A 12,276-nucleotide genomic window follows, 5' to 3' on the forward strand; every position below is an offset into this window, starting at 1 on the left:
TTCGTCCGAAAAACCGAGTGTGTCTTTTTGCATTTTCGGCCGAATATTTTCGGTTTGCCGAATTTTCGGTGCACCTCTAGAGTTAACACACCTAATGAAGAGTGAGGAGGAGATTTAGTTTTATTACCAGGGCTCTAAATTAACACTAGCCAACCGGCCAAATGCTGATGAGAACTCAGTTTGGCTGGTAGAAAAGACCATCTTACTACTAGCCACTTTGACCCATTAGTGAGTGTGTGTTTGGCTAATAAGATTAACATCTACCAGTCATTTTGACTGGTGATAACAAAAGTTAATTTGGAGCACAGATTATTACTAATACTCACATTTTAAGACAGGCCATCGTACTCTCACATACTCACTCGTAAGTAGTAGATGCTTTTGTTGTGCTTTGTGATTTAACTTTAAAAAAAATAAAAAAATGTCTTTCAGTTTTTTTAAGACCATGTATTGAGAGCAGGGCTTGACACTGGCACCTGCCAACCGGCCAAATGCTGGTAAAACTTGGCTGTGGCTAGTAATACTTTCAGTGTCACTAGCCAATTTGGCTGGCAGTTTAGTCTTTGGTATGACATACGCATCATAGTAGCCTATATTCTGTTGTTTTCCCCTTGTGCATCAATTGTTTGCATTCAAGTTCAAGAAAAAGCCCAGTAGCTTAGTTTCTGTTTGCTTGATATACTTCCATGTAGAAAGCTGTACACTCATCTTGCTTTAGCACCTCATCTTTTTAGGTTAGACGTACACTTATCATAATAAAGAAAGAAAAAAAACAATATAAAATCTGTGGCTAGTGGAATACCTGAATGGCTAGTGACTTGGGAAAACCACTAGCCACAGTGGCCGGTGGGTGAAAATGTTAATGTCTAGCCCATGCATTGAGGGGTGTGGAGGAGGACTCACTCAATGTTCTTGGCGGAGACGGCGAGCCAGGTGCTGGCCACGGTAGTGAGGTCCACTCTGCGGGTCCGCTGGCACTCCTCTGGCCCAGGCCAGCCCAGACTGCTGTAGTCACGCCAACGACCTGCATACAGTACGCACCAGACATACAGTATTATAGGCCATCAGTCAGTCAGTGGTTCTACCCAGATTTTTTGTTAGTCAAGGTGGTGGGGCGTTAAAAGGTACACTGTGAAGGAAATGTTCAAAAAAAGGTACTGCAACTACGCTGCTCAATGAAACTGGGTTGCCTATATTGTCAAATTTGATCTTTTCATGAAAGCTTACTAAGTAATAGGGATGCAAATGATTAATCGATTAATCGACTTTAATCGATCAATGTGTTAATCGATTAAAAAAACGTTAATCGCAATTAATCGACAATTCAGCTGACAAGAGACCCAGGGGACATGGGCATGTGAAGAGTGTGTGTGAAGAGGGGTGTGAATAGTGGGAATATTTAGATCACCTTTGGATAAAAGAATTGAAATGGAATTCATTTAAATGTGGTATTTTATCTCAATTTTTAATTACATTTTTTAGATTTAGTAGGGTTTTTTTTAAGAAACATTGAGATTTCGGGGGGAAAACGCCGTTTATCAATTAATCGTAAGTTGATCGATAAGGCTATCAACTAAAGATTAATGAATTAATCAATAATTTGCATCCCTAAAAGTAATAAACTAATATTTTCTAATATGGCCCAAGTACAGTCATTTTTGCAGCTAAAAATGTCTATTTCTAGAAACTCAAAATGGCGGACCATGGAGAAGATCCCCCCTTCATGTATGCTAAGTGCAATTTTCCCAGTCATAATGAATACTTGGTGGTGGTAAGTATTCATGAAAAAGATAACATTAGTGAATGGGTAGCATGAATTCTGGAAATAAACAACTAAAAATCTTACACAGTGTACCTTTAAAAGTATTTTTTTGGCTAAGCAATTTAAGAAATTACATTCACAACATGAAATCTTAATCTTTTTCAGGGGACCTCGTCAAGGTGGTAGGTGTCTGGTGAAGGTGTTTGGCAATAGGCGACACAGTTTCAATGAGCAGCATAGTTGCAGTACCTTTTTTGACCATTTCCTGCACAGTGTCCCTTTAATCAAAAAAGGTTGAGAGCCACTGAGATACAGTAAATGCAAGTGAGTAGCCAGCAGCCTACCGGAGGGTCCAGGTGATGGGATGGTGGGCCCGCTGATCTCCAGGATGGAGTGAGAGGGCGAGGGCTCCCCCTGGTGGAAGGTGTCCTCCTGCAGCCAGCTGCCGTCAGAGGACTCGGCCTTGGGCTTCCTCACGCGCTTCACTTGGAAGGTGATCTGAGGGATGGGTAGGGAATAGCAGCCGTTATTACTGAGATGACACAACTGCCTGCCTGACACAAGTCATGAGGTTGACCACTTTCATTCAGTACATTTTTCAAATCAGCTATGCGTTTGAGGGGGAAAAAATGTAAACAGGCAATTAGGCAATTTTCATGCTGGCATGACAATAAAGTCTTTTCTATTCTATTCTATTCTATTCTATTCTGTTCTATTCTGTTCTATTCTAACAGCCTCAGGTGCCACCACTTCAGTGACCAAAACAAGGAGAGATGGAGGGTGATCTGAGGGGCGGCGAGGGAACATCCGGTACCAAAGATGGCTTTCTGACAGGTGCCAGTGTATTATTTACATTCAGTACATTTACCCATCTCAAATTAGTCAGAGTTTTTGGGTTTTAAGACATTTACAGTACAAATAGTCACTTGTAGGAAATCAAGTCAGAGATTTTAAAAAAAGAAAGTAAATGCCCTTCCAATCTGCCTATGGTACTAAACATCTCTTTCACCTAGCTCAAGTAACAACCGTGTGGTACGGTACTTTCTGCTATTGTCATTACTACTACGGTCACTGCAATAACACACTACAAGCACCATTGCTACAACAACTACTACCACCACCACCACCACCACTATTCTAACTACCACCACCACCACCACTATTCTAACTACTACTACCACCACCACCACCACCCTGCACTACTAACACCACCACCACTATTCTAACTACTACCACCACCACCACCACCACTATTCTAACTACTTCTACCACCACCACCACTATTCTAACTACTACCACCACCACCACCACTATTCTAACTACCACTACCACCACCACCACTATTCTAACTACTACTACCACCACAACCACTATTCTAACTACCACCACCACCACCACTATTCTAACTACTACTACCACCACCACCACCACCACTATTCTAACTACTACCACCACCACCACCACCACTATTCTAGCTACTACTACTACCACCACCACCACCACCACTATTCTAACTACCACCACCACCACCACCACCACCACCACCACTATTCTAACTACTACTACTACCACAACCACTATTCCAACTACTACCACCACCACCACCACTATTCCAACTACTACCACCACCACCACCACCACCACCACTATTCTAACTACCACTACCACCACCACCACCACCACTATTCTAACTACTACTACCACAACCACCACCACTATTCTAACTACTACTACCACCACCACCACCACTATTCTAACTACTACTACCACCACTGTGCACCACCACCACCACCACCACCCTACACTACTACCACCACCACCACTATTCTAACTACTACTACTACCACCACCACTATTCTAACTACTAATACTACTACCACCACCACCACTACAGTGCACTACCACCACCACCACCACCACCACCCTGCACTACTACTACTACTACCACCACCACCACCACCACCACCCTGCACTACTACTACTACCACCACCACCACTGTGCACCACCACCACCACCACCACCAATGTGCACCACCACCACCCTGCACTACTACCACCACCACCCTGCACTACTACCACCACCACCCTGCACTACTGTGCACCACCACCACCACCACCCTGCACTACTACTACGATCGCTACTGTGCACTGCTACTACCACCAGTAGTTGTATCCAGCAGCCATCAATGCACTTAATTCTGTTGTCATAACAACTTCTAAAAAATATACATTTTAATTATCTTCATTTAATCTTTTTTTTTCCTCAACCAACACGGAATGCACAATTTCGTTGTTAAAATGTCAATGACAAATTAAAGAAATTCTATTCTATTCTATTAGTACTACTTACCCATTCTGCCCCCTCGTCGTCCTCACAGTTCCCAAAGCAGGGTCCTCCGGAGCGGCTGCCCATCACCCTCTCGTTCTTCAGCACGCGAATGCCTTGCAGGTCGCCCCGCTTGCCCCCCGCGTCCAGCGCCCCCTCGAACGCCCCCATCAGCTCCTCCTTGAGGTGCCAGTCCTCCTCCTCCCCCCCTGGCCCTGGCCCTGGCGCTGCGCCTCCTCCTGCGCCTCCTGCAGCTGGTGCAGCTCCACCCCCCTTGCCCTCTCTGGTCGCCGGGTCACCACCTCCACCACCTCCACCTCCTCCACCTCCTCCACCAGCAGCCTTGTCCTGCTTCCCAACCTCACCAGAGCCGTTACTGTCCAGCACTACTCCTGAGGGAGGGAGGAGGGAGGGAGAGAGAGAGAGAGAGGGGGGGAAGAGAGAGGGAGGAAGAGAGAGAGAGATATCGACAGATAACAGTAGGGGAGGAATGGGAAGACGAGAGAGAGGAAGGGAAAGAGAGAGCAGGAGGGAGAGAGAAGAATGGAGGGAGGCAAACAGAGACAGGAAAACAGAAACAAACAGATACAAGACAAATCAGGATGACAGGCAACATTGTGTTGAATTGCATTAGAAAACTAGGTAACACTTTATTTTAGGGATACATCCATTAGCACTAATACATACAATGTGCCTGTATAAGTAACTTGTAAGGCATGTACAAAGCAAAATCAAACATGTGTTAGGCATTGTGAATAAATTCACTGCATTTATACATTTTATGAAAATATATCCATTTGAATTCATACATATAGGTCGCTATTACTTAAGTTGTTTTCTGTCTTGTCTGCTTTTCCTCTCTGTATTTCTGTCTGTCTCTGCGTCTGTGGGTTTCCTGGCCCTGCGATGCTGGCCCTTCCTGCTTTCCAAGTCAGGGGGACTTTTCCTACAATTGTCCTGGCAGATAGCCAGATGTTTCCAGGTTGACATGAAGATTGATAACTTTGAAAGATGACGTTAGTTTTTGCTTGGTAGGACCAAATAAAAGCTTGGCTACGTCTCGGGTGGAGTGGGCTGCCATTTTCAATGTACCATCTGTAAGGGCAGATAACCCATCGTCGCTCGCAGATTTTAAATGCTACCTCTGTTTCTGTGTGTGTTCTTTCAGGTCAATTTGATAAGGTAATACAGTGAAATTGTTAAGGTGATATAGTAATTTTATTCACAGGCATGTATTCGCAAATGTCTTGTTCATGCACAATAAGGGATTTATTACCAATTTAACCTTAGTAAGGACCTAGTAGGCCTTAGCATTTGCTTATTACATGCCTTACAAGTTACTTATGCAGGTATTAACATTTGTATGTATTAGTGCTAATAGATGTATCCCTAAAATAAAGTGTTACCGAAAACTATTATGAAGGGGTTGCATTAGATAGGCAAATTAAATCATTTGAGTAGAGAAAGAGAGAGGTAGAGTTGCGTCTGTGGGTAGGATTTAAGGAGCTTCAGGTGCTTAGCAGTGTCCAGAGGAATACATGTAGCGTCGGCTTGATGTCCCAGTCAGAAATATAAAGGACTTCTAACTTTATCCACATTGACAATATTGTAGCCAAATAAAAAAAGCAAAAATTGCAACCTTGAGTGCCTCAGCATTTGTCTAACTGGATCAAGTTTGAGAGCTTTGTGTTTGGGACTTTTAACTTTACTTCAGAGTGCCTCGGACCTTCCCTCTGCTCTCTACATAAAGGATTTCAGCAGTCCCTATTGCTAATGAGCTACTGGTTACATAGGCCTACTGTTCAGGTAGTTTACCCATCATTAATACTATTGTAGAAAAGAACTGTGGCTTACTGAATGTGAGTTTGAATAAATTAAATGTGCACTGTGCAGGATATTGGCCCTCTAGTGGTATTGGCCAGCATTAGATTAAATCCCACTTGAGGCCAGGGACATGCAATGCTTGCTGTGTGACTCAATTACACACGCAACTCAGAGCCGTAGATAGGGAAGAGTTGACGCAGTCTTTGATCTCTGGTCACATGGTTTTATGCTAGCCTCGGCGGTTCCAGCTAAACCCATCTCTGCCATGGGTTTGTTAGCATGGCTAGGTTATGTGTACTAATTCTACAAATTTGTCTGTGCTGCTTTTGTTCTGACACAAGTTATCAATTTAGATCAAGTAATTACACAGACTGTTAAATTGTGTGCTTTGAAATGTGCAAAAACGGTTTTTATATCAATACTGTGCTTCTCAGAGTTCCCAATGATACTCTATGGAAACGTATGCTACATCTGGAACAAGGTGAAGGCTGTGCATAACTGAATGGGGCCACAAGGTCGGCCATATTTGACCACATTTGGTCAATTTCACCGCCAGTTTTGTCGGCGGATTTTACCGCAGGGCCTCACAGAGTATGCTTTTTTGCACATTTGTCTACACCAACTCACAAAATAAGTTTTTGCACAATTGCATTTTATTTTTTCTTTAGTTTTTGTTTTCCCCCGCCCTGACAATTACCTGTGTTACTGGTATATTTGTCTTGAAATGTGGGCATTATGTGTATTTATGGAGGCTACACGACACCCGAGTTTCTGCTCAGGGATCAATAAAGTTACTCTACTCTACTCAACATGGCAGTTCGGAAGGTCGCCAACTTTTGGCAAAGGACGCGCTCATCTTCTTGGAAAAAACGAAAGTCTTTGGGTGCGCGATAAAATGTATCAACTTGAGGAAGAAAAATCCGCACTCACAAACTGCGTCTCATTATTTGTTTATATTACCACCATGTCCAAAAGCAAATGCGTTTCGGCTATCAAGCACTGATGAAGGCTTGATAGCCGAAACGCGTTTGCCTTTGGACATGGTGGTAATATAAACAAATAATGACACACAGTTTGTGAGTGCGGATTTTTCTTCCTCAAGTTCGGAAGGTCGTCCCTTGCAGTTCTGTTGATATTGAACAGTAAGCACGTGTCTGTGTACATTGCGTCTGGTGGTGCTCTACCGTGCACAAAAATGACATAAAATACGCATGGCAACACGTTCGTGTACGAAAAGTGAAAGTGCTGCACTGCACGCGTGTCCTAGTGCAACCATGTCCCTGCCCGGCCTAATTGTTAATCACTTTGGATAAAAGTGTCCGCTTTTTAGGTGCAGTGTATTGGTTACAGCTTCAGGAGCAATAGGAGGGTAGGTGGCACTTCAGCCAAGTATGATATGAAACAGAACCTGTAGCCTTTCAACGCCAAACCCATCTCCTTTTAGCCTGGGAACTCCCATACTGCTTTTAGTTCTACACAATCGTTTCGATCTGAAAGACAGTCTGGCGAGGATGACTCATAACGTCCAAGATCATGGGCACTGTCATAATGGCCAAGCATTCCGACCTTAACAGTTTCTCTGCCCAATCAGAGATCAGGGCAGTGTGTCATAATAGCCAAGTATTCTCTCCCCTACGGAATTTACAATAGGCAACTCCCCAGACCTAATCTCACTTGTGATTAGGTCTGGTGTTAACCAGGCAAATCTCCTTTGGCAATAGGCAGCCTAGGGCAGTGCCAATGGCTGGGTTCAGATGGTTAAAACCTTGCCACGATTTCTTTGCATCACAGACGACTTAGCAGAGGACCTGCTCTAATCATTACACACAGTTACATGCACAGAATATTCTGTTTTTAAACAGAATTTTGTCAATATTTTGTTTAAAACCAGTTCCACCACATACAGTACTTCCCATTTCCGTTTGAAAACGGAATATGCTTTGCATGTAACTGTGCTCATCGCGTGCTCATCCTCTTGGTGCAGGGCTCTAATTTAACACCAGCCAACCGGCCAAATGCCCCATGTACATCGAAGGCGAACTAAGCGACCTGCGCGGCGGAAGTCATTGTTTCTCTATGGAGGGAAGGCGAATAAAGCTACCAGAGCGAATTCGCCAGGAGCGAAGCTTCTTGAGCAACCAGGGCGAATTTTGACGATTAAACTCAAGCTAATCTTAAGCGAATTCGCTATGACGCGGTTCGGCGAAAACCAATTGGAACATTCATATCGAGGAATGTCCCAGGCTGTCAAGACAGAGCCGTTATGTGATTAGCTGAATCAAACATGTCAGTGCAGCGTCCAGAGCGAATAAAACCAATTCATGGCGAAACTTCTTCAACCACCCCAGCTACCTGGGTCGCGTTGGTAGCGCTTGATGTACACGGGGCATAATGCTGGTGATATTTCAGTTTGGCTGGTAGAAAAGACCAACTTACTACCCACTTTGACCCATTAGTGAGTGTGTGTTTGGGTAGTAAGATTTAAATCTACTAGCCATTTTGGCTGGTGGTGAAAAAAGTTAATCTGGGCCCCTGTCCTGGTGTATGCATGTACAGTGGGGCTCTTACTCTCGAACATGAGGGAGTCTTCCACGCTGGAGCTGATGGGAGCTGGGCCCGCCTCAGTGCGAGCGCGACTCTCGACGCCGCCCACTGCCGCCCCCGGCCCCGCCTCCCAGTCCTCCCCCTGCAGATCCATGTCCTCCTCCACCACGTCGCAGCCAGACGCCTCTGTGGAGCGAACACATTACATTACATTACATTACATTACATTGCCAGGGTATTGGTTACAGTCCCTGGAGCAATGTGGGGTTAGGTGCCTTGCTCAAGGGCACTTCAGCCATGGGTGGAGATGTAGGGAGAGGTCAAGGGGGATTCGAACCTGCAACCCCTAGATTGAAAGACCAACTCTCTAACCACTAGGCCACGGCTGCCCCTAAACACATGGACTACAACAGTTATACACATTACATTACATTACATTGCCTTTGGCAGAAGCTTTATAACCAAAGCGACTTTCAAAAGAGGACACAATCAAACCAACATCACAAGCAAATACAAAATGCACAGGAAATATACAGAACAACAAGTGCAGTTATACACATTGACATGCATACAATTTAATATGCAACTGTGCTCACTGAGAGCTCACTGAGTGCTCCTGTTGTACAGTATGCATGGACAAACAAATGGCCTACAACAGTTACACACATTACAGGGACACTGTGCAGGAAATGGTCAAAAAAGGTACTGCAACTATGCTGCTCATTGAAACTGGGCTGCCTATTGCCAAATGTGATCTTTACATGAAAGTTCTCAAAGTAATAAACACATATTTTCTAGTATGGTCCAAGTAGAGTCATTTTTGCAGCTAAAAATTGCTATTTTTGGAAATTCAAAATGGCGGACCATGGAGAAGATCCCCCTTTTCATGTATGAAAAGTGCAGTTTTTCCAGTCATAATGAATACTTAGAATTTGATGGTGGTGGTAAGTATTCATGAAAAAGGTAACATTAGTGAATGGGCAGCATGAATTCTGGAAATAAAGAACAGAGGGATAAGAGGGAAAAGAGGGATCAGATCCCTCTGTTGGATCGAAACGATGCGTTATGTTAAAATGAAATAAAGTATTTTTGGAGTTAATACACAGTGTGGAGACCGCTTCCTCACACTACATAGAACAGTTTTACACACATACATTACCCACACAAACACACACCCACGTGCCAGATATACGCACGCACGCACGCACGCACGCACGCACGCACGTGCCAGATACACACTCATACACGGCGCACGCACACGCACCTACCCATTACCCATACACCCCCAGGCACGATTTGCACAACCACATACAGACATGAAGCTAACTATTACACACCCACGCATATACACTACATATACACACACAGGGGTCAACTTTGGAACCAACATAGTTCAGAGCACAAACTACACGTACTGGGATGTTTGTACGTCTGCCAGAAATCCTAAAAGCATATACAACAGACTCAGGCCAAACCACATTCAAGGGGGACTACGGCAGACTAGTCTTTACTGAGAGATGCATTTTAATTAAACAGTCTTCAGGTCCAGTAGCGGCCGGCTGGCGGAGGTCACGGAAGGACACTGGCGGATGAGGACAGAAACGCCAAGTTTCTACCCCAGAGGACCAACCTCAGGACTCTCCCTTTCCATGTGGACTAACCTAAGGACTCTCCCTTTCCATGTGGACTAGCTGACTGCTAGAAAATGGGCAGTTCTGTACAGAACAAGCACGCACAAAAAAAGTTTCTATTTTCTGAGACTTCAATAATTGAGGGTCTGATATCTACACTTCAAAGTTGCTTTTTTTCTCCCCCGAGTCTGGGTAGAAAAAAAGAGGGAACGCAGAATTTGGAATGGAGTGTGATGCGGGTTTGGAGATACTCTCTGCATGCTGAGAGAGAGAGAGGGGGAGAGAAAGACCGACAGACGGACCGATAGAACGACAGACCTACCAACCGACCGACAGTCAGACAGTCAGACAGACAGACAGACAGACACCTGGAACATGGGTGAGCGAGAGATGAGGAACATTCACAATTCTGCAAATAAAAGCACAACCAAGGGTGGGGAGGCGGGGAGGGGGGGCGCTAAAGGTGGCAGCGAGGAGGCCGACTCAGGGCTACAATAGGCTGCTCCGTCGTGACGGGGGACAAAATGCAGCGATGGCTCGACTATATAAAGATGGCTGAGTGACAGCCCGGTGGCCTGGCAGCCCAGACTTGGAAGCAGCGCTCCAGACACACACAGAAAATAGACTACACCTACATTTTTTTTTACCTCTTGCTTGTCTTTAAAAAAAATATATATATATATATATACAGCTCCAGGCCACGTTATTAGAATAGCATGAAAAAGTTAATTTATTTCCATAATTCCAGCAATAATGTTAAACTGTCTTGGATTATAGATTCATGGCCCACTTATTTTTAACTATTTCAATCATTCAATTGTTTATTTTTACATATTTTGGTCTTCCAGCTCAAAAAACCCATGAATTGGGGATTTCACATCATTAGAATATTGTAATAAAATCACAATTTTCTTTATCAAAATTCGGGTCACATCAAATCAGTTGAAATTTGGTACTTTCTACATAATATGCAATGTTCAATACTTGGTTAGGACTCTCTCTGTCTTAATAACGGCCATGATGCGTTTAACATTGAAGTCAATGGCAGAAACAGTGCATGGGAGTTATGGAAGACCAGATATCCTTGATGCTTTGCTGTCAGCTGTTCTTGTTTGGTGACCTGGTGTCCCACACTTCACTCTTCAATATACCCTGTAGATTTCCATCCCACGTTTTGGCGCTAACTCACCAGTTTAATTCTAAATCACCAGAAATTAAACGTAACATGGAAATCTACGGGTATATTGAAGAGTGAAGTGTGGGAGGCATCAATGGGTTAATGGTTGGAAAAAATGTCTAATTTAGTCAATATGCAAGGAAATTACTCGTGGAATCACTCACACATTCTAGCTTTACTTTCTAGGCAATCAGGACAACACGAAGCAATTAGGGCAACACAGAGTGAACAGACTTAACACACACAGGCCAAAAACACTGGACACACACACACACACACACACACACACACACACACACACACACACACACACACACACACACACACACACACACACACACACACACACACACATTGTACACAGCACACACACAGTACACAGCACACACACAGTACACAGCACACACTGTACACAGCACACACTCCAACAGTGGCGGACGGGACGTGTACTGACGTGTGCAGGAGGCGGTGGCGGTGGCGGTGCGGTGCAGGTTGTAGAGGGAGGGGTAGAACTGCAGGCATCGCAGCAGAGGCAGGCTGGCGTGGCACTGGGCACAGCCGGCCCGCAGCGTCAGGGCACGACGGAACAACGCCAGGGCACCGGTCGCATTGACCTGGCCCAGGTGCACACTGACCAGGCTCAGCACCGCGTGGGGCTGGGAAGGAGAGAGGAGAGGGGGAAGAGGGGGAGAGAGGGAGGGAGAGAGAGAGAAAGAGAGAGAAAGAGAGAGAGAGAGAGAGAGAGAGAGAGAGAGAGAGAGAGAGAGAGAGAGAGAGAGAGAGAGAGAGAGAGAGAGAATGTGTGTGAGAGAGAATGAGAATGTGTGTGTGTGTGTGTGAGAGAGAGAGAGAGAGAGAGAGAGAGAGAGAGAGAGAGAGAGAGAGAGAGAGAGAGAGAGAGAGAGAGAGAGAGAGAGAGAGAGAGAGAGAGAGAGAGAGAGAATGAATGAGGGAGCAAAATGAGAAAGCCAAACACGAGGCAAAGAAAGAAAGCAAGGGAGAGAGAGAGAAG

At 44.7% G+C, this 12,276-nt stretch overlaps 1 protein-coding gene across 1 annotated transcript in view; it reads right to left on the bottom strand.

Annotated features, from left to right (window-relative positions):
- ttc17 (tetratricopeptide repeat domain 17) overlaps positions 1-12,276 on the bottom strand; it is a 46,506-nt gene that overhangs the window by 6,036 nt on the left and 28,194 nt on the right. The window contains exons 16-21 of the mRNA XM_063188989.1: positions 11,719-11,920; positions 8,481-8,642; positions 4,400-4,480; positions 4,113-4,342; positions 2,107-2,260; positions 904-1,024 (exon numbers count right to left, since the gene is read on the bottom strand). Coding sequence (XP_063045059.1) covers positions 904-1,024; positions 2,107-2,260; positions 4,113-4,342; positions 4,400-4,480; positions 8,481-8,642; positions 11,719-11,920 — 950 coding nt within the window. The remainder of the gene's footprint in view (positions 1-903; positions 1,025-2,106; positions 2,261-4,112; positions 4,343-4,399; positions 4,481-8,480; positions 8,643-11,718; positions 11,921-12,276) is intronic.

Source organism: Engraulis encrasicolus, chromosome 22, assembly GCF_034702125.1.
Source record: "Engraulis encrasicolus isolate BLACKSEA-1 chromosome 22, IST_EnEncr_1.0, whole genome shotgun sequence".
Classification (NCBI taxonomy): Eukaryota; Metazoa; Chordata; class Actinopteri; order Clupeiformes; family Engraulidae; genus Engraulis; species Engraulis encrasicolus.